The sequence below is a fragment of the Polypterus senegalus genome, chromosome 9 (genome assembly GCF_016835505.1).
Source record: "Polypterus senegalus isolate Bchr_013 chromosome 9, ASM1683550v1, whole genome shotgun sequence".
Taxonomy (NCBI): Eukaryota; Metazoa; Chordata; class Cladistia; order Polypteriformes; family Polypteridae; genus Polypterus; species Polypterus senegalus.
The window spans coordinates 42,996,798-43,018,155 of NC_053162.1; the positions used below are offsets into that span (position 1 = coordinate 42,996,798).

The following is a 21,358-nucleotide window of genomic DNA, read 5'->3' on the forward strand; positions in this document are numbered from 1 at the left end:
TTCATTATTCATTAATTAGTGGGTCTGAGGCTGAAGTATATAGAATACCATCCATCTATTATCCACCCCGCTATATCCTAACACTGGGTCACGAGGGTCTGCTGGAGCCAATCCCAGCCAACACAGGGCGCAAGGCAGGAAACAAACCCCAGGCAGGGCGCCAGCCCACCGCATATATAGAATACCATTTGTTCCAAAATAAAATAAATAAAATGGCAATATATAGCGATACATACATACACACACACATATATATATATATATATGCATACATATATAGTAAGAAAGGCACCATATTGCGCCCGAACCCGACACAGATTTACACGGAGGCACATATAAAAATAAACTTTTATTTTTCTTCAGCTGGAGGCCACATCTTCCCCGTAATTCCTCCAGCCACAACACAGTCCCAATCACAGTACACTAAGCACCACTACAAAACACACTCTTCTTCCACCACCACTCCTCACCAAGCTTTGTCCTCCTCCCATCTGACTCTGGCTGTTGAGTGGTTGGCCCCTTTTATTGGCCACTTGGAAGTGCTCCAGGTGTTTGATTGCCGACATCTGGCTGTACTTCCGGGCATGGTGAAACTAATGTCCAGAAGGATCTAGCAGCTCCTGCTACAGCACTCCCTGGTGGCGCCTCTGGAACCCAACAGGGCTGTGGAGAACTCCATCCCGATGGAGCCCTGCAGGAGGCTGAGGCACCAACCACTCCAACCAAGGGGGGCAGTCATCCAGCGTCCAGGGGGAGGTATTGCACTGTCCAGGGCAGCTCCCCCTGAATATATAGTGAAGGTGCGGCCCTATATATATATATATATATATATATATATATATATATATATACATATACATATACAGTATATACATACACACACACATATATATATATATACACACACACATATACAGTGGTGTGAAAAACTATTTGCCCCCTTCCTGATTTCTTATTCTTTTGCATGTTTGTCACACAAAATGTTTCTGATCATCAAACACATTTAACCATTAGTCAAATATAACACAAGTAAACACAAAATGCAGTTTTAAATGATGGTTTTTATTATTTAAGGAGAAAAAAAAAATCCAAACCTACATGTGAAAAAGTAATTGCTCCCAGAACCTAATAACTGGTTGGGCCACCCTTAGCAGCAATAACTGCAATCAAGCGTTTGCGATAACTTGCAATGAGTCTTTTACAGCGCTGTGGAGGAATTTTGGCCCACTCATCTTTGCAGAATTGTTGTAATTCAGCTTTATTTGAGGATTTTCTAGCATGAACCGCCTTTTTAAGGTCATGCCATAGCATCTCAATTGGATTCAGGTCAGGACTTTGACTAGGCCACTCCAAAGTCTTCATTTTGTTTTTCTTCAGCCATTCAGAGGTGGATTTGCTGGTGTGTTTTGGGTCATTGTCCTGTTGCAGCACCCAAGATCGCTTCAGCTTGAGTTGACGAACAGATGGCCGGACATTCTCCTTCAGGATTTTTTGGTAGACAGTAGAATTCATGGTTCCATCTATCACAGCAAGCCTTCCAGGTCCTGAAGCAGCAAAACAACCCCAGACCATCACACTACCACCACCATATTTTACTGTTGGTATGATGTTCTTTTTCTGAAATGCTGTGTTCCTTTTACGCCAGATGTAACGGGACATTTGCCTTCCAAAAAGTTCAACTTTTGTCTCATCAGTCCACAAGGTATTTTCCCAAAAGTCTTGGCAATCATTGAGATGTTTCTTAGCAAAATTGAGACTAGCCCTAATGTTCTTTTTACTTAACAGTGGTTTGCGTCTTGGAAATCTGCCATGCAGACCGTTTTTGCCCAGTCTCTTTCTTATGGTGGAGTCGTGAACACTGACCTTAATTGAGGCAAGTGAGGCCTGCAGTTCTTTAGACGTTGTCCTGGGGTCTTTGTGACCTCTCGGATGAGTCGTCTCTGCGCTCTTGGGGTAATTTTGGTCGGCCGGCCACTCCTGGGAAGGTTCACCACTGTTCCATGTTTTTGCCATTTGTGGATAATGGCTCTCACTGTGGTTCGCTGGAGTCCCAAAGCTTTAGAAATGGCTTTATAACCTTTACCAGACTGATAGATCTCAATTACTTCTGTTCTCATTTGTTCCTGAATTTCTTTGGATCTTGGCATGATGTCTAGCTTTTGAGGTGCTTTTGGTCTACTTCTCTGTGTCAGGCAGCTCCTATTTAAGTGATTTCTTGATTGAAACAGGTGTGGCAGTAATCAGGCCTGGGGTGGCTACGGAAATTGAACTCAGGTGTGATACACCACAGTTAGGTTATTTTTGAACAAGGGGCAATTACTTTTCACACAGGGCCATGTAGGTTTGGATTTTTTCTCCCTAAATAATAAAACCATCATTTAAAAACTGCATTTTGTGTTTACTTGTGTTATATTTGACTAATGGTTAAATGTGTTTGATGATCAGAAACATTTTGTGTGACAAACATGCAAAAGAATAAGAAATCAGGAAGGGGCAAATAGTTTTTCACACCACTGTATGTATATATATATATATATATATATATATATATATATATATACACAGAATATGACATGCATACATGGACCTCCCGCTTTACCGAAAAGCCTACTCATTGCACGGTCTTAATTTATTTTTCATTTTCTTTTTCCTGAATGACGAAGTTGAAGAAGTAGTCATGAGATCAATCTTCAGTGCCAATGAACTGAAAGAGATAACTCTTGCACATTACATCAATCGAGGAGAGTGGGAACTTTTGGATATTGAGGTCTTGGATGAGAATCTCACTTTTGGGAAAAACCTCTTTAGTAAAGTGAAGTACACGGTAAGTTCAACTTCATTTTTCTTAATGAGTAATCCTTGCTTTCTGGCCTCCTAGATTTAATCCACACATAATTAATATACAGGCACAGCTGTCAGAAACACAGATTTTTTCTGACATGTTTATGTGATGATATCAACACAGAGGTGAGCCATCTCACTCTCTCTCACGTTCTCAGCTATGGAAATCATCTTACTGAACTCACATAATCCTATTTTAAACTCTTGGGTTGAGTGTGAGGCATGATCTTTGCTCTGCTTAAACCTTTCTTTTCTTGACACACTTCTTCTGAATAACTCATTGGCGGAAAGTCTTCAGTGTTAGTGTGTCAAACAGAGGATGTGCAGCATTGTTCATAATGGCACTCACAGTTTTGTTTTAATACATTCCTTTGCTACAACACCCTGGAGGTCCAGAGCGAGTCCTATAACTCAGCTTGCCCTTTTAAGTACCTTGTTGATTTGGTGGGCTTCTCTTGGTGTTACCAGCCCAGCACACCACAGCGTTGAATATCACACTGACCAACACAGAGTTGTAAAAGATGTGAAGGAAGTCACTTCCCACATTTAAGGAACAGTCTCTTAAGGAAAAAGAGTCTGCTCTGCCCTTCCTTATGTAGTTCCTCTGGGTCTGACATCAGTCTAACCTGTCATTGACGTGAACTCCCAAGTGCTTGTAGGAGTGGACCACCTCTACATCCACTCCCTGAATAGTGACTGGACATAGACGATCTTTGATGTGGCAAAAGTCAATAACCAGTTTTTTGGTTTTGCTATTAAATTGCAAACCATTGTTTCTGTACCAAAGTTTTCCACCTGACTTTTATCCACTGTCTCATCCACTTTATCAATAGACCCCATAAGTGCAGAATTATCTGAGAATTTCAGCAAGTGACATGACCTGGTGTCATGTTTGTAGTCTGAGGTGTACAGAGTGAAGAGATAAGGAGACATGGCTGATCCTTGTGGTGATCCAGTGTTGCACACAACAACATCAGACACACAGTCATTGAGTCTCACAAACTGTGGTCTGTCTGACAGATAGTTCATTATGGAGGCACCACAGACTCATCCACAAGCAGATCTCTCAGATTGTCTCTTAACAGTGATGGCTGGATCTTGCTGGAGAATTCAAAAACCATAACCCTCACAGTGCTGCCTGCTTTGTCCAGGTGAGAATACATCTTGTGGAGCAGGTAGATAATTGCATCCTCCACTCCAATCTTTGTCCAATAGGCAAACTGCAGTGGGTCCAGATGGTCTACCACAAGAGGACTCAGATAATCCAGAACCCGGCTCTCAGAGGTTTACACGATGTGAGATGTAAGTGCCATTGGTCTGTAGTCATTAAGTGAAGAGGTGCCTGCCTTCTTTGGAACAGGAACAATGCAGGATGTTTTCCAAGGCAGTGGCACTTTCTGAAGCCTTGAGGACAAACTGAGCAGGTGACAAAGGACACCACAAAGTTGGTCAGCATAGGCCTTAAGAGCTCAAGGACTGACTCCATCTGGTCCTGCAGCTTTTCTTATGTGTAGTTACCTCAGATGTCTCCTCATATGGTCCAACAATTATGCCCAGTCCATTCCAGACCTCTTTTAAAAGGATTAATCTGAAACTGTGTCCAGCATAGTTACTGTGTAGCCTGGCTGGTTATATGTTATCTGACACCATCCATCCATCCCTCTATTTTTGTTAACTGTTTTTTCCATTTCTGGATTGCTGTGAACTGGAGCCTACTCCAGCAGCGCCAGACTTTAAGACAGGAGCCAGTCTGAATGGGGAAGTAGCACTAGTCCTACTCAGGGTACTCTCTTACACCCAGTTTATAGTTTGCATTCAGCCTAAACTGCAAAACGATTAGGGTGGAAAGAAAACAGAGTACTTAGAGAAACTCATGCAGACATCGGGAAAATACAAACTCTGTATGGACTGTGATTTGGAATCCATGCCACAGGATTTGTGAAGCAGCACACCTAATTACTGTGTCACCATGCTCTTCGCTTCTAATATGAATCTAATAAGATTCCAGGCTTTATTATTGAATGACCCTAAAAATGCCATGAGTGACACACTAGCTCAGCTATTGGAGAAAAAGTAAGGAAGCCTTTTACACTTTGGCTACTTCTGCTGCTTCAAATACTATGAAGGTAAATTGACCTAACAAATCAAATGTTACTGTGTGTGTTGGGAGATTAACAGCCCCCTTGAGAGATGGGAACAGGAACAGGCTATTATCATTATTTATGTAGCCAAATGCTTTGTCCAAGGTTCTGTACAAAAATTATTTACAACAGTTGTTTCAAAAAATATTTTCAATCTGTTTACTGTGTCTATTCCCAGCACCAACAAGAGGAACAACCTCTGCATGGGGCCCAGTAATTGCAGATTTTGAAAAATGCCAACAAGAACAACAACACATTTCCTTAACCACAAGAATATTTTTAAAATAAGAAATTGGTTTCATCAAATAACCTGTGGCCACTTTGACATCACTAGCTTTAGCCCTCCTGTATGGATCTGAAAACCCTTCAAAGCTGTCAGGCAAATGGATACCACCAGCACATTTTGCAGCAAATGATTTAGCATAGGAGAGCAAATCCATTACTGGAACTTTAAACAAAATGAGCAGTAAGTAATAAAATATCATGTCACAATCCAGGTTCATTTATTCCCTTCTTGTGATGAATTCCCCTAAGGCTTGTTGCTTATCAAGTAAGAGTATCTCAAATGTTGTAAGTCACCTAGGATGAAGGTGACAGTCAGACATATTCTTCATTCACCGACATATGAAAATGGTCAGATATACAGTATGTATATTCGGCACTTTTTTGAACTTCATCTTGATGTATTTATTCCTTTCTTATTATCTAGCACAATTTATAAAAAAAAAATGAAAGAGGCCACTAATAATCTGTGTTTCCCTTCTGCAGATAACTTTACAGCGAACTTCAGCATTATATATCATCAACCTAATTGCTCCTGCCATTTTCCTGCTCATGGTGGACTTTGGCAGCATGTTCATTCCCATCACTGCAGGTGAAAGACTGGGAGTGAAGGTCACCATCGTCCTGGGATTTTCAGTATTGCTGTTGATCCTCAATGATCTCGTCCCAAGTACAAACAGCACTCCAATTCTTGGTAAATGATTAAGATCTTCATACAATACTAGGTTACTTCCAATTCTATTTCAATGCAGTGTCATTTCTTTGGTTTAATTTTGGGGGTTACTTATAGCATAGCTCATAATGTTGAAAAGGGAAAGTGTTGCCATATAGCAAGGGAATAGTTGTGATTTTAGTAGATATTCTGCTGATAAGGTCACCTTACAGTTTATCCTTTCCCAATCAGAAGTTAGCAAGTCTACTTTTGAAGTTGAAGACTTCGAGGAAGTCTTGCACAATTCTGAAATGTATACATTTCCATTAATCCCCTCATCAATCAATCAGGATGTTGGGGAGATGGTGGCTACCCCAGCAGCAGTGGAAACAGGGCCGTAGTTGACCATGGATGGTCACACATATACGGACTCACTCATTCAAGGCAAATTAACTCAGCATGCATCATTCTGGGAAAAGCCGAGACACCAGTAGAGCCTTCATACCGACAGAGACTGGGCCAGAGAATGGGAGATTTACTGCACATTTGGCAATGTTTACTTTACACTGAGGATTGTGTCTTTTAAGATATTCAGTTCTAACTTCAGTCATTTGTTCTCAATTGTTAGTCCTCTAGAGTTACAGTACAGGCATTAATTACCACAGTTTTGAATCAGACAACACAGAGGTCTCATTATATGGGCGACAGTGGTACAATGCTGCCTCGTGGCTGCCAGTGCTCGAGTTGCAGCCCAATTGCTGTCTGCGTGAAGTCTGTACGCTCATCCTGAGTTTGCTCAGGTCTCCTCCATGTACTCTGGTTAGCCTGACTAGCTGATTCCGCTGGGACAGGCTTTGCCTTCCACCTCTCCTATGGCCCAGTATTGGAGTATGTTGGCTTAGAACACAAAGGGATTAATGATACATAGATGTTCATACCCTTACTAACTAAAAATGTAAAATATTAGCACTTCTAGTTAAGCAAACTACATTTTTTTCAACATATTATAAAAGTTTTCTATGTACATCTTAAACAGGTACAATATAACAGTAAGAAAAGTCAATTTGGAAACAGTAGAAAAGCCCCAATAGATACAATGGCTTCACAAAGTCTTCACTGTTTACACATTTTTCTGTGTTGCAGCCTTGTGCTAAAATAATTTAAATGAATTTTTCTCCACATCATGCAATACTCAATACCCCAGAATGACCTCTCAAGCTCTGTCATTTTGGATGGAGACAGTTGGTGGACAACTATTTTCAGGTCTCTCCAGAGATGTTCAACTGGGCTAAACTTAGAGCTCCGGACATTACCAGAGCTGTCCATAAGCTTTTCCTTTGTTATCTTTGCTTTGTGCTTAGAGTCATCGTCCTGTTGGAAGGTGAACCTTCAGCCCAGTGTAAGGTCTATAGAGCTCTGGAGTAGGCTTTTATTAAGTATATCCAGTAGTTTGCTCTGTTCTGCTTTCCCTCGACCCTGTCTAGTCTCCCTGTCTCAACAGTTGAAAAACAACCCCACAGAGTGACGCAGTCAACACCATGCCTCACCACTGGTGACATCTGAAAGCCCTTGATGTGCCTCTTTCCAAACTCCAATCAGGTTTTCAAGTACCTTTTACTGGAGAGAGGTTTCTGTCTGTCCACTCTGTCATAAAACCCAAGTGAAGTATTGCAGTGGTGGTCATTCTTCTGGACGTTTCTCCCATCTCTGCTCAGGTTCTCTGGAGTTCAGCCAGAATGATCATCGGGTTCTTAGCCACCTCTCTTACCATAGCTCTTCTTGCATTATTGCTCTGTTTGGCCGAGAGGCCTGCTCTATGAAGAGTCTATGTTGTTCCAGACTTCTTTCACTTAAGAATTATGAAGGCCACTGTGCTCTTGGGAACCTTCAAAGTTATAAGAATGATTTGTAGCCTTTGCCAGATCTGTGACTTAACACAATCCTGAGTCTAAGCTCTGCAGGTAATTCGTTGGACTTCATGGCTTGGCTTTTGTTCTGACACACATTACCAGCTTCGGGACTTTATACAGACAGGTCTGTGCATTAACAATCAATTGAACTGACCACAGGTAGACTTCAAACAAGGTGTCAAAATATCTCAAAATTGATGAAACAAATGCACCTGAGCCAGATTTCAAGTGTTATAGCAAAGGGTCCTAATATGTGTGTCAATGGGAGTGTTCAGTTTTTTATTTGTAATAAATTTGAATTCTCATTATTTGGTCCAACAATTATTTTATTTCTCTAAAATCCTGTTTTCACTTTGTTTTTGGGTTATTGAGTGTTGGGTTGAGGAGGGGAAAAATGAATTGAAATGATTTTAGCACAAGGATGCAACATAGAAAAACGCGAAAAAAGTAAAAGGGTGAACACTCTCTGAATCCACTGTAAGTTGTACTTAACAGAGTGCCATAAATCGCCTAAACAAAGAAGATAGATAGATAGATAGATAGATAGATAGATAGATAGATAGATAGATAGATAGATATGAAAGGCACTATATGATAGATAGATAGATAGATAGATAGATAGATAGATAGATAGATAGATAGATAGATAGATAGATAGATAGATATCCTAAGAATTTCACCTGTTAAACAGTAAATATTACCTGATGGTGCTGGTCAAGTACAGAGCTACAGTATACTTGCATTTAAGTTTCTGATTACAGTAAAAGCAGAGTAAGTGGTTCTGTGAGTCAATGGCATGGAGTGAATTTGCAGCCAAGTGGTTTAAAATTCAAAGCTTTACACACTAAGATAGGCAATCATTAAATCCTGGCAATAATGCTTGGTTTTGTAAATTAACTTTCTTGTGTATTCATTTTAGATCATTATTTCCTCCATTTGCTCTAATTTTCTCTCACATTTCAAAGATGAAAAGTACATGTTAGGTTAAACACTGATTTCTAACTTGTGAGCTCTAAGAGTGCAGCCCCCCACTGTGCTGCCCCCATAAATATCAGAAGACTTTATTCAAACTGCTATTATTTCTCAAGTGAACTTGTTAAAATAGATGTGCATTTGAAAACAACTCCCAACAGCAGCAAATTTACAACAGAATCTGAAAACTTACACAAGATGGACACGTATATCGGAATACTGGATAGTTTTTAACAGCATCATGACACTGGATTGTGATACTAACCTTAGATTAAAACCCTGAAGTGGCACTTATTACCATTTTAAATAGCCTTTAACTGCACCTGTCCATTTTTGACAAATTTAGAGAACTACATCAGAAAACCTAGGAGCACAAGTCACACTTCTTACTTTACCTTCCTACGATGAAAGGGGTAAAAGTCTGTCGCATGTGATGGACAGACTGGCAGAGAAAGGGGAGCAGGGTCCTCCCTGGCCTTTCTTTACAATGGGGAGTTGTGATATTCCCCACCATGCCAGGGCTGTCTTCCTAGTAGCCATGGAGGGATGCCATGGATGGGTTTGGGTGACTGGAAAGAGGGATGCCATGGATGGGTTTGGGTGACTGGAAAGACAGGACAGTGGAAGACTGCCTGCCATGGGCTGAGCATCCCCTCCGTACACTGGGTGGCAGTATCCCATCTGGCGGGCCCCAGTATGGACACTCACAGAGTAGTATGGGAGTTGTGGTCAAATAGGGCTGCCCTATCAAGTTCTGCAGAAGCTGCCAGGTCAACCTGCTAGATACTGACTGCACAAGAACTAGGGTGGTCCTGTCTGATCCAAAAGTGGAACTGATTTAGCACTACACGTACTACCCAATCAGGTGTTAAAAGAGAGCTCTCCACTTGGCCCAAAGAGTCAGGGCCTGGAGAGGAGACAGGCAACACTCGAGTGGGAGAAGTCGAAGAAAATGGAAGGAGTAACGGGAGCAACTGACGGAATTACCAGAGTATACTGTCTTGTGTGGGAGCAGTTACAACACTGAGGCGAGGGAGCTTGTAAAAGGTACAGATTATTGTAAATAAAAGCACCGGATTTGTACCTGTGACTGTTATGTCCCCTACAGGTCATCCGCAAAAGGAACAAGAAACTTCTGGGTTTCACTCTCAATAGTTTCCATAAATTTGAGGCAAATTTTAGGTATTCGTCTTTAAATTAACAATTAATCACAATTGACCTTGATTATTTTGCAATATTATCATCACAGTATTCTGTCCTTTTAATGGATGAGTTGTTCGAGGCGATCAATTTTACAAAATAACATGAGTATCTTTAAAAATTGAACTCCACTAGTTTTATGTCAGTGTTTTGTTGTGGACTCACATCACGGTCTCACTCTGGTAACTGGCAGTTGCTCCTTTATGCCGGGAGCTAACAGGAGGACATGTGCAATGAGAGACTCCTTCTAAGCACTGCAAGTGGAACACTTCCCGGTGACATCAGCCGAGCTTTCTCTCACCCAGCCCCAACAATTTTGGGCAGCATTGCCACTATATTCCTCCCATTCACAATGAAAGGACCCACAATGTCTAAATTACAAAGATCATCAGAAGCAACTCCTTTATGCCCTTTATGTGCACAGGGACTGCCTGGAAACACTGCAAGCTGAATGCTTCCTAATGATGTCAGCCAAGCTCTCTTTTTCTCAGCTGCCCACTTTTGCCAAGCACCACCACTGCAGTCAGCCACACCTCTGACACCCAAATGTATTTTCTTGTCTTCTGAGTGTCTGCTGTTTTGTGTTTTTTCGCAGGTGTCTTCTTCACCCTCTGCTTGCTCATAATGATTCTCAGCATTTTAGGCACAATAGCAGTTTTGCATATGGTAGAACAGTCCACAAATCATCGAAAAATACCATCCTGGCTACAGACATGTCTATTTAAATATCTGGCAAAATTCCTTTCTGTGGATACCAACTGTTTATCTGAGAAGAAAACTGGACAATGCAGCAATGACTTAACTGGTAAGGAAGTGCCATTTGTTTACTGTATCTAATACATGGAGATATCATTCATTGGATATGCGCACAGCCACATCACCCTGTTCAGTGACGCCATGCTGCTGTGTTTCACTGCCCAGCCATCCTGTAATTCACCAGGCTAAAAAATGATTGGGTATAAAAGACCAGGTGCCAAATGCTTGGGACTATACATTTGTTATTTAGGTGTTTCTATTTCTATTTTCTGCTTATTATAACTTTAAATGAATGATCAATGTATGCAGTTAACATGATACTCTGTGTTACTTTGGCTAATGACATTGACTCGAAGAATACAGACTGAAGAAATTATGGATAAGAAGATGGAGCATACACAGAGTAAATAAACTTAACCTACATGAATTATACTTAAGTCTATTCACATGATACCTAGTTAAATATGCAAATTCAAAGATGTTCATTTGAGAATGTTATGCCAAAAATATAAAAGATTTATAATGTATGTATGTTTTTCAACATGCAAGTATAAAAAAGGTTTACAAAAGCAAATTGTCCTATACAGTAAGTAATCAGAACAGACACTCAGGATGCACATCAAGTCAAAGGCAACGTAATATGTCCGCTCCCGATTCATTCATCCACTCCTTGATTTTCTGCGCCCACTTACTTATACTCCATTACAGGGCTGTGGTGAAACCGAGCACAATCCGACATTATTAACCAACCATGAATGGGAAGCCCACATTAGAAAGAAAATAAAATAAACCCGTAGTCAAAAAGCAGGAACCTGTCCTTAAAAGTGATGCTCACACAGTCACTCACATTGGAAATATGACCTGCTATTTTGGCAGAAGCATCTAGATTGTCCTGTAGCAAGAGATTTAAATCTCATCACAGGCTCACTTTGTGATCTTAGGCAAGCCTCATAACCCAGCTTTCAATATTTAAAGAAGTAAGCTTTTCAGTTTATATAAGCTTTTCAGACAATCTTCCATTTTTTGTTCATAGAGTTTAAATTGCAACCTTATAATATGTAAAATACATTGCAATGAAAAAATAACATGAAAAAAATTACCATGAATGAAATCATTACCAATGCACAAAATACTTCCTCGCAAATATTAAAACTGTTAAAGAAAAATGAAAGAGTGGCAAGGTCTGGCATTCTTGTTTTAGAAAAGAAGTAATGAATTCTTCCAAATTACTCACAAAGATTTTTTATTTCTAGTTATCTCTATATATAAAATCCAACGTCTTTTCATGAGAGAACTACTTAACGGATTTAGATCGGGTTTTTTTCTATAATTTGCTTCAACATTCCAGTTGATTTTGCGACTTCTGTCATAGCGCTAAGTATCATAATTCGCTTGCATGAGCGATTTATTCGTGCTAATCCAAGACAGAGACTCCGGGCCGAGGGGAGGGGGAAGCGTGACGTCAGGAGTGGAGAGCAGGGCGGGGCCCTCGTCACTCACATGCCAGCCTCCGTTCGAATCACTCTAACCCCGGCCACGCGTTGGAGAATCTCTTTCCTCCGCTTAGCTAACAATACCTGTTTATTTATTGATTTTTAAAATTTGTTCTGTTTCACTACTACGCGGGCAGTGCGGTGGGCAACAGCTAGTAAATAATATTAGGCATATATTATAATAATGAACAAATCAGGCAGTTTTCAATTTTTCATTTCACAGCTACTGCATGTAACAGATGCAGAACACAAAACTCTTTTTCTTGGGGACGGGTTTAAAAAAAGACATTGTTCTCTAAAGCCATGGGCACACATCCAAATGTTCTTGTGTGGCTTTCTGCAGCTGCCTAATGTTAATAATCCATGCCAGACCAGTAAAATCTCTTTTTAGTTATGTCCCTCAATCACTTCACTGTGGTTAGTGCAGTACCTTTCTAAATAAATGAAACATGCTGCATATTTTTAAAGACAAAGATACACCAAAATACACCATTGTACACATTACTGTGTTTTGCTTTGATAAAAACGCAGTGTCATCAGTTATTTCAGAGTTGTTGCCACATGTACACAGTGCAATGAAATTCCCATCTGCATGTTCGACTAACACATAGCAGGCCACTACTGTCCCTGTCGGTGGCCTTAAAGCTGAGCCTTTGGTTATGCATAATAATCATCCATCCATTTTCTATATTATAATATCACATAAAATAGGTAGTAGCAAGCAAAACAGGAGAGTATTCATTTGTCTACAGTTTCACAAAAATTGACACTAAACTTCATTTCATAAATTTTGCAACCCCATAAATAAATCACTAAAAATTTTAAGGAAAAGAACATTGCTCCGTAAGGTTTTGGCATTTCGTACCCTTCTTTTAGGCCTGTATGTTGCTCAGGTAAATAAACAGAGAATGAAGATGGAAAAGTTTGGAAATTCAACATGGCTAAACATAACCCATGATAACAGTATAAGGACGTACAGTACATTTAGACAAAGTCTGTAATCCAGCGAGACAATGAAACTCTTATCCAAATTAGTTGTACTTTGTGTGTGCTCATAACGGTGTCCTCCCATCAGCCCCAGCACTCTCCTACCTGATGGGAACTGCAGCCCAGTATCGTTACTGGTTTTGGGGTTGCCCCCTCATTGCAACCCCCCCCAATATGTAATATATACCTAAATCTTTAATTGGATCAACAGTAACGCACATGCAAAAGTTTGTAAAATTTGTTTCAGCCATTTTCATGTGATCGGTGAACAAACAGATATACAAACAGCTTACAGTTCTATTTATATTAATTCAGATTCACAAATGTTTGTATTTTTGCCATTGCCTTAAATGCTTAACTTTTTTGTTATTAATTTTCCACTTGCTGGTCTTTGTTCTCTTGTATCCTAAAATAAGAACAATAAACATGGAGTGGAGTGGACACAGAAGCAGGCAGTTACTTCAGTGTCAGGCCCACTAGCACATTTAATATGGGATTTTTTAAACAGCACTTTACATTGGAGTTAAAAATGGAGAACAAATGGGCTTGTGATGGTTCAGTAGCTTTCATACACTGCAGACTGTAATTTCAAGTGATGTGATTACATAACATAACATTAATGAATGTACACGAAATAGAGTAGTTCCCAATAATTAGCAAAATGAAAAAAACTATTATTACACATTCTCCAAACTCACAATCAATATTACTGTCGCACACGTGCGCTTAGGAGGCAGCCAACAAGCCCAAAGGTGAGTGATATACCACGAGATGAAGGGTTGATTTTGGGTACAAATGCTTCTCTCTCTTCCAAAAGAGCAAAAGAAGAAAAACAACAATTTCACAAACTTACCTTCAATAATTCTGGTTTCACAAAATGGCCACTCCACAACAATCCTACTGCCGGCTCCTAAGGATGAAGTCACTTCCAGCTACTCATGATGACGTCACTTTCCGACTCTGCCATGATGACGTCACTTCTGGCTCCCATGGATGACGTCACTTCCGGACCTACCATGATGACGTCACTTCCAGCTTCATACTGATAACCTCACTTCCATTTCCACCATGATGACATCACGTCTGTCTCTCTGTATTGATGTAATTTCCTGCCAACTCACTTCCTGTCGCCATTTTTGTATATACAGTAATCCCTCGCTATATCGTGCTTCGACTTTCGCGGCTTCACTCTATCGCAGATTTTATATGTAAGCATAACTAAATATATAACGCGGATTTTTCGCTGCTTCGCGGGTTCTGCGGACAATGTGTCTTTTTACTTTCTGTAGATAGATAGATAGATAGATAGATAGATAGATAGATAGATAGATAGATAGATAGATAGATACTTTATTAATCCCAAGGGGAAATTCACATAATCCAGCAGCAGTATACTGATACAAAGAAACAATATTAAATTAAATAGTAATAAAAATGAAAAAATGAAAAAAAATAAAAATAAAAAAAGCAGACAATAACTTTGAGTAATGTTAGCATTTACTCCCCACGGGTGGAATTGAAGAGTTGCATAGTGTGGGGGAGGAACGATCTGCTCAGTCTATCAGTGGAGCAGGACAGTGACAAAAGTCTGTCGCTGAAGCTGCTCCTCTGCCTGGAGATGACACTGTTCAGTGGATGCAGTGGATTATTCATGATTGACAGGAGTTTGCTTAGTGCCCGTCGCTCTGCCACCGATGTTAAACTGTCCAACTTTACTCCTACAATAGAGCCTGCCTTCTTAACAAGTTTGTCCAGGCGTCTTTCATCTTTATGTTGCCACCCCAGCACACCACCGCGTAAAAGAGGGCACTCGCCACAACCGTCTGGTAGAGCATCTGTTGAAGGATGCCAATGTACATGCTTCCTCAGTTGGTTTGCCCAGTTGATTTCATACAAGGGACGCTATTGGCGGATGACTGACAAGCTAACCAATCAGAGCACGCAGTTAAGTTCTCCTGACTGAGAAGCTAACCAATCAGAGCGCACAGTTAAGTTCCTGTGTGCTGAATGCAGTGTTAACCAGGAAGTCTCGTCTCACTCATTCAGCATCAACGTGTTTCGCTATGTAAAGAGTTAACTTTTGTGCTCTTTTCTGTTTATCTTTGTGCATAGTCAAGCCCTTCATTATGGCTTCAGGGGCCGTGCCCAAGCGCCAACAGAAGATATTAACGATTGCCGAAAAGGTAAACGTTTTGCATTTGTTGAAGGAAGGGAAAATTGACACCGCTGTAGGATGCCATTAGAGCATCAATGAGGCTACGATTCTTTTTATTTAAAAAGTAGGAAAGGAATATCTATGACTGCAGTGTCCTTTTAACCAGGGTGCAAAACGAGTTGTAAGTGGATGTAATAAGGCAGTAGCCTGGATGGAATCTGCTTTAGGGATTTGGATTGAAGACTGCCAGAAGAAGAACAATGGCAGTGCTACACAATTGCCTGAAGAGGCTCCTTTAGAAGAGCTGTAACGCTCTCCTTTGTTGTGCAGTAAAATTAAACTCATTGTTATCGGACAAGTCATCATGTCATTGTTGGTGAGTAACCATAATTAATTTTCTACTTACAGTACTTAGTACATGTACGTACGTTTAGTGTCACTGGACACACATTTACTGTATACTGTTTTTCTTGCATTGTACGTATTTATTGCTGGTGGCCTGTCTATCGTAATGGCTGTAACATATGTGATATCGGAGACACTCAATATCTTTAAAATAATATTTAGGTTTTACTGTATATAAACAGTGTACTTACATACATAATTTCAATGAATCTTACCTAATATCTAAGAGAATACAAAGGGTTTATGCTGTATAACTCTGCGGGGAATATTTATAAACAGTGTGGGAGAGTTTATAAGGGCTTAAAATATATAAAAATAACCATACAAGCATATGGTTTCTACTTCGCGGATTTTCAACTATCGTGGGGCGGGTCTGGAACGCAACCCCCGCGATCGAGGAGGGATTACTGTAAATCCTAATTTCAACTCTGTACTTTGTCAAATGCTTTGGTTTTTGATCAATTCTTATTCAAATCTTCACCATGTCTGACGGACATTATACGGGGCAATTCCCCAACTCTTTGTGGAGTTTTCTGAGTGAATTTATTCTATTATACTAGCCAATGAAAGGAAAAAAGAAACTGAAAAAAAACTCCCCCTTAATCTATTAAAATTATTTAAAACACAGTAAACCATTAAAAGTATAAGTAAGCACTTATAAAGGAACATATTTATTGTACTAGCAAAATACCCGTGCTTCGCAGCGGAGAAGTAGTGTGTTAAAGAAGTTATGAAAAAGAAAAGGAAACATTTTTAAAATAACGTAACATGATTGTCAATGTAATAGTTTTGTCACTGTTATGAGTGTTGCTGTCATCAAGGATTTGATTATCATTATTTCTTTCAATCAGGTTCATATTTGGAGGATGTGTTGTGTTCAAGTTACATTCCGTGTTTATCAACCGTTGTAAAGATAACAGGTTTCATTAATCGAAGTGTTCACTACCCAAATCGGTACTCATGAATCTAAGATGTTTAACAGGCATTCCCGGTATTAAGTTAAGTGGATTTACCTGCGAATATTTAGTGGCAGCATGTCTATGAACTTAATTTAAACTTAAGCTTTACACCTTGCTTTCCTATTGATATGTCTACAAAGGCCTGTTCAGCGTCAGAGGGTTGTTCCTTTCTTACTGCATCAATAAACAGCTCGTCTTCCTCTTTATCTGAGACATCACACACTGCATGCACGGGTTTACCTTTCCCAGTCCTGCAAAGTCAGTTCACATGAGCCGCTCAGAGTACATGCATCGAAGCTTCTCAGCTGTGCTTGTGCTATCTCGTGCGATCTTGCGATGTCCACAGCTTTATTTAATGTTAGCTCAGACCCGGCACTTAAAAGTTTTCTCTCGCACTTTTGCTGAGTTTGTGCCAAACACTATTCTGTCCCTGACTATCTCATCTTCGTTTGCATAAGCACAGTCCTTCACCAGTGAATATTTCACGGCAGCATGTCTATTGGATAGCTGCTGACGGACGGCCTTATATGGGCAGGCACTCAATTAAGTGGGAGGCGTGACGATGAGGGACGCAACTCCACCTCACACGGCGACTGAGCTGTAGGCTATGGCCGTATATATGTACGTAAGTAGGTTCCAGTTATGACCGTTACACATAGAATTTCGAAATGAAACCTGCCTAACTTTTGTAAGTAAGCTGTAAGGAATGAGTCTGCCAAATTTCACCCTTCTACCTACACGGGAAGTTGGAGAATTAGTGATGAGTCAGTCAGTCAGTCAGTCAATCAGTGAGGGCTTTGCCTTTTATTAGTATAGATAATAGGAATATGAAAGGTGACACTTACCTTAAAGATTTTAATTTCAGTCTCAAGTCACTTCACGGATGGATAAACAGTAAACCCAGTTCTGTCTGTCATACGAGTAATCAGCAGAGTGAAAACTGCCATATTAGCAGCCAGTGTGGTCTTTGCCATATTCTGCCCAAAGGGCAAGTGAAAAATAGGATAACTGGAAGTAAAGACCTAAAGGGAAAAAAAGCAAGGGGCCGTACCAGGAGAACAAGACCACAAGACCAGATCGAGGTCAGAAAGTTCAAAATCAATAATAAAAATCAATCATGAATTCAAGAAAATAAGTAGCAATGATGGGTTTTACAATCCGAGTAGTAGAATAAGGACATGAGCCTAGAGTGACCCTTTAACTCTATTGTATCATGATTGACAGGCTCATGCCCTCTAAAGCCACACCCCTATTGGACAAACCCTGACAGACTAGCGCAGCTGAAACCAAAAAACAAAATGGCGGTGGAAAACTTCCCAAATTGAAAATGAATTTTAAAATTAAGCTGTGGATCAAAAAGCAAACGATTCCATCAGATTCCTCAGCGTTAGATATCTTTATAACAATGTGTGGCTCAATTCAAGAGCTAGAACATGAAATAAATAAATAAATAATTTACAAAAATGCACAGGATCATGATAGATTCATGCTTAGCAGCTCCAATCTTCTACTTGTAGATCCACCACAGTTCCAGTTCTAAACCCATCTGATGTTTAGGTCACTTAGGGCAGCTTCACGTTCCCGTTTAATTAATCACTGTGAACACCATTCAGCTACAAGATCATAACATTGGCTATTTACAATAATGTGTACTAGTTTTATAGTATTAGTTAATCAATTCAGTCTTATATATGCTTACATAAGTGAAGGGTGCTGCTGGGTGAGCTGCTTGTGTATGCAAGCCTTCAACAGCTTCTCACTCACTTTTTTGGGCATCTGAGTGACTGTTGGATGAGTAAAGGAGGAAAACCTACAAAATATAAAGGCTGATGTAACTGCTCTCAAGGTAAAACTGAGACAGTAAACCAATTTGGAGTCACACAGAATGCCTCTCTGTTTTAAGATAGACAAGTCTGCAAATTCATGAGTGCTTTTCAAAGGGATTTTTTGCAAATTTGAAACTTTGTACAGTGCAACCTGTACTTTCATTGAGACTTATCAATAAAAACTGAGCATTCTTCAAATACTGTATTTCTTTGATGAATAAAGTGTTGCACATCTCAATAAAATCAGTACATGGTGGGTCAAGTTGTTTCATGTGGACAGACAGACAGCTATGATTATTGCAATAGATGCTTCTCACATTATATGTAACAGATCTTGTCAGACCCAGATAGCCTGATGCTGGCATACCTCCCTTGCAGCCGGGATATTGATAGTCATGAAATCGAGAAGGACTGGGCAACGAGGACATATGTCATAGTAAAAGTGGATGCATCAAAAGTGCTAAGTGCTATCATTATACAAACAATGTTCAACCAATCAAAAGTGCAGTGCAGTTTTCTTCTTAGGTAAATAAATGGTCCAAAATAAAAACAATGTTCATAGTTTAGGTTAATAACAACAATAATTAATCCAACACATAGGTTAAAATCCCAGGTCAAAATATTGTCAGAATCCATCCATTAAAAAAAATACAAGTTTTGGGACTTCATTCTAAAACTGACATCGCCTCTGCTCACTCTTTTTCAGTCTTCTCAGCAGGAACAAGCGCAGTCATCCCTCAACCTTCAGTCGGTAATCCTGCAAGCCCTGCTCCTTTTCCCTGCTGCCATCCCTCAGCCTTCAGTAGGAGCCCATTCGGAGCAACTGGCCACTTGCTTCCTTGGGTACTTAGCAGGAGCTACCCTGCCTTGTGAACGCCAACTGCTTGCTCCCACACTGCCACATCAGCTTTGCCACAATCCTGTTTCCTTTATCTTTTCATTTCCTTCCTTCAACCTCCAAACTTCTCGTTTCGTTATTTTTTCTCTTCTTGTCCTTCTCTCTCCTACTAAGGCTACTTTTATACTTCAGTAGTTGCAGGTGCCTAATCACACACCCCTAATGGGGAAATCGGCTGAACTGCACATGTCTGCACATGAACATGGGCTCCACCAAGTCTCTCATCAACTCCTTGCAGCCAATCGCACACACTACCGGGTGCACATGACCATGAACTCCTAAATGCACTTTACAGGATTTCTCCACCACATTTCAATGATGTGTATGTTAGAGTGACTTTAAAATGTACATCTCTTGAGTGCATGCAGTTTACAAGGACTTAAACTGATCCTGCTAGAATAGGTTTTAGTCTCATCCCGACTTTAACCTTGGATTCAGCATGTTAATGAAATGAACAGATGGATCTTTTTATGTTGTACTGCTCGTGTTACTTTTGAAATTTCGAAAATGTGCACATTTCAGTGGAAAAAATTTCTTTGGAGAATAATTCTGCCAGATTTTAATAAAATCAGTCCCTGTGAACCAAGGTGTTTCATGCAGGCAGACAGACGGACAGAGAGACAGATGCATTATATGCTAATATACTTAAAAATATGGTTACATTCATATATTCTCACGTTTTGCTGTGCAGAATGCACTGTTTGAATGGTTTTCTCAACTGTTGTCCTGTTGTTCTTTATCCTGTGTTGGTTGTTCTGTTTTTAGATGTCAGCAGGGCGCAGAATGAGGTGAAAGAAGAGTGGAAAACTGAACAGGAGAGTCATGAAGTGCGATTGCTGAAGATGTTGCACCTGCAAATCCCTGCAATCAGGAACCATCTGGAGAAGGCCAGTGAAGAAGAAAGTAACAAGGCTCAGTGGTTAATGGCAGCACTTGTCATAGACCGACTGCTGTGCATCCTCTACGTGCTCACAGTTGTGGTCAGTATGACAGCTGTGGCAGCCGTCTGGGCAAGCAATTAAGTCTGAGCACCTTGGCCTAATGGAATCACGCACATGGCAATGTATAACCTGTATATAGTGCTGATTATTACTAGAAATGTTATTAATAGAAAAGCAATCTTTAGAAATTGTGCATTCAAATTAAAAACACACTATAACTTTAGAAAGGAATCTGAAGATTTCAGCAATTTCAAGTTGAAAACACTTCAAAAATCAAATTCGTGGGCAGTGGCGTAGCTCGAGTTCATGCCACTCAGGGCGTGGCGGTGCTTCAAATTGCTGCCCTCCAACATATCTGAATATGTTAACCTATTGAAACAGAAAATTAAAATGACGTATAGAGAAAAATTAAGATACATTTTGCATAGATTTATTCATATATAGAGAAACAGAAATAATTTTTCACATAGAATTATTTATAAGCATCAACTAGACAAGAATATAGTATAGATGCACTGATAAGTCATGTTGTAATTATTAGTTTAATATAATTACGCTGCGAAAACTAGAACCAGTGTAGTGTACAAGTAATAGGTTTGGATGTTTTCTGTGCAGAACAAGAATGCATTCGGATTGATAACAAAACAAAATTATAAATTGTAAATTAGTTGTTTATCTTCCTAGAAATTATTATCGGTGTAATGTTTATGTTTATTTTTGTTATTGCCTCATTAATTTCAACTGCTGTGCCTGATGCCATCACAGAAGGACAGTCTGAAAAATATTTTTGAAGCATTTGTGAATAAAAATCAGAGAATATTTCTTTTTTCATTCATGAGTGATATCTTTCCAAACCCTGCTCCTTACACACTAATTTAACTGAACCTTTTGGCCAATAATGCCACCCCCAAAAATGTGCTGCCCGAGGTGGACTGCCCCC

General features: G+C 39.9%; 1 protein-coding gene across 1 annotated transcript in view; it reads left to right on the forward strand.

Moving 5' to 3' along the window:
• Positions 1-20,800, forward strand: part of LOC120534850 (5-hydroxytryptamine receptor 3A-like) — a 39,585-nt gene extending 18,785 nt beyond the window's left edge. Inside the window, exons 6-9 of the mRNA XM_039762363.1 lie at positions 2,664-2,824; positions 5,751-5,958; positions 10,594-10,803; positions 20,243-20,800. Coding sequence (XP_039618297.1) covers positions 2,664-2,824; positions 5,751-5,958; positions 10,594-10,803; positions 20,243-20,499 — 836 coding nt within the window. The 3' untranslated portion in view covers positions 20,500-20,800. The remainder of the gene's footprint in view (positions 1-2,663; positions 2,825-5,750; positions 5,959-10,593; positions 10,804-20,242) is intronic.
• The last annotated feature ends 558 nt before the right edge of the window (positions 20,801-21,358 follow it).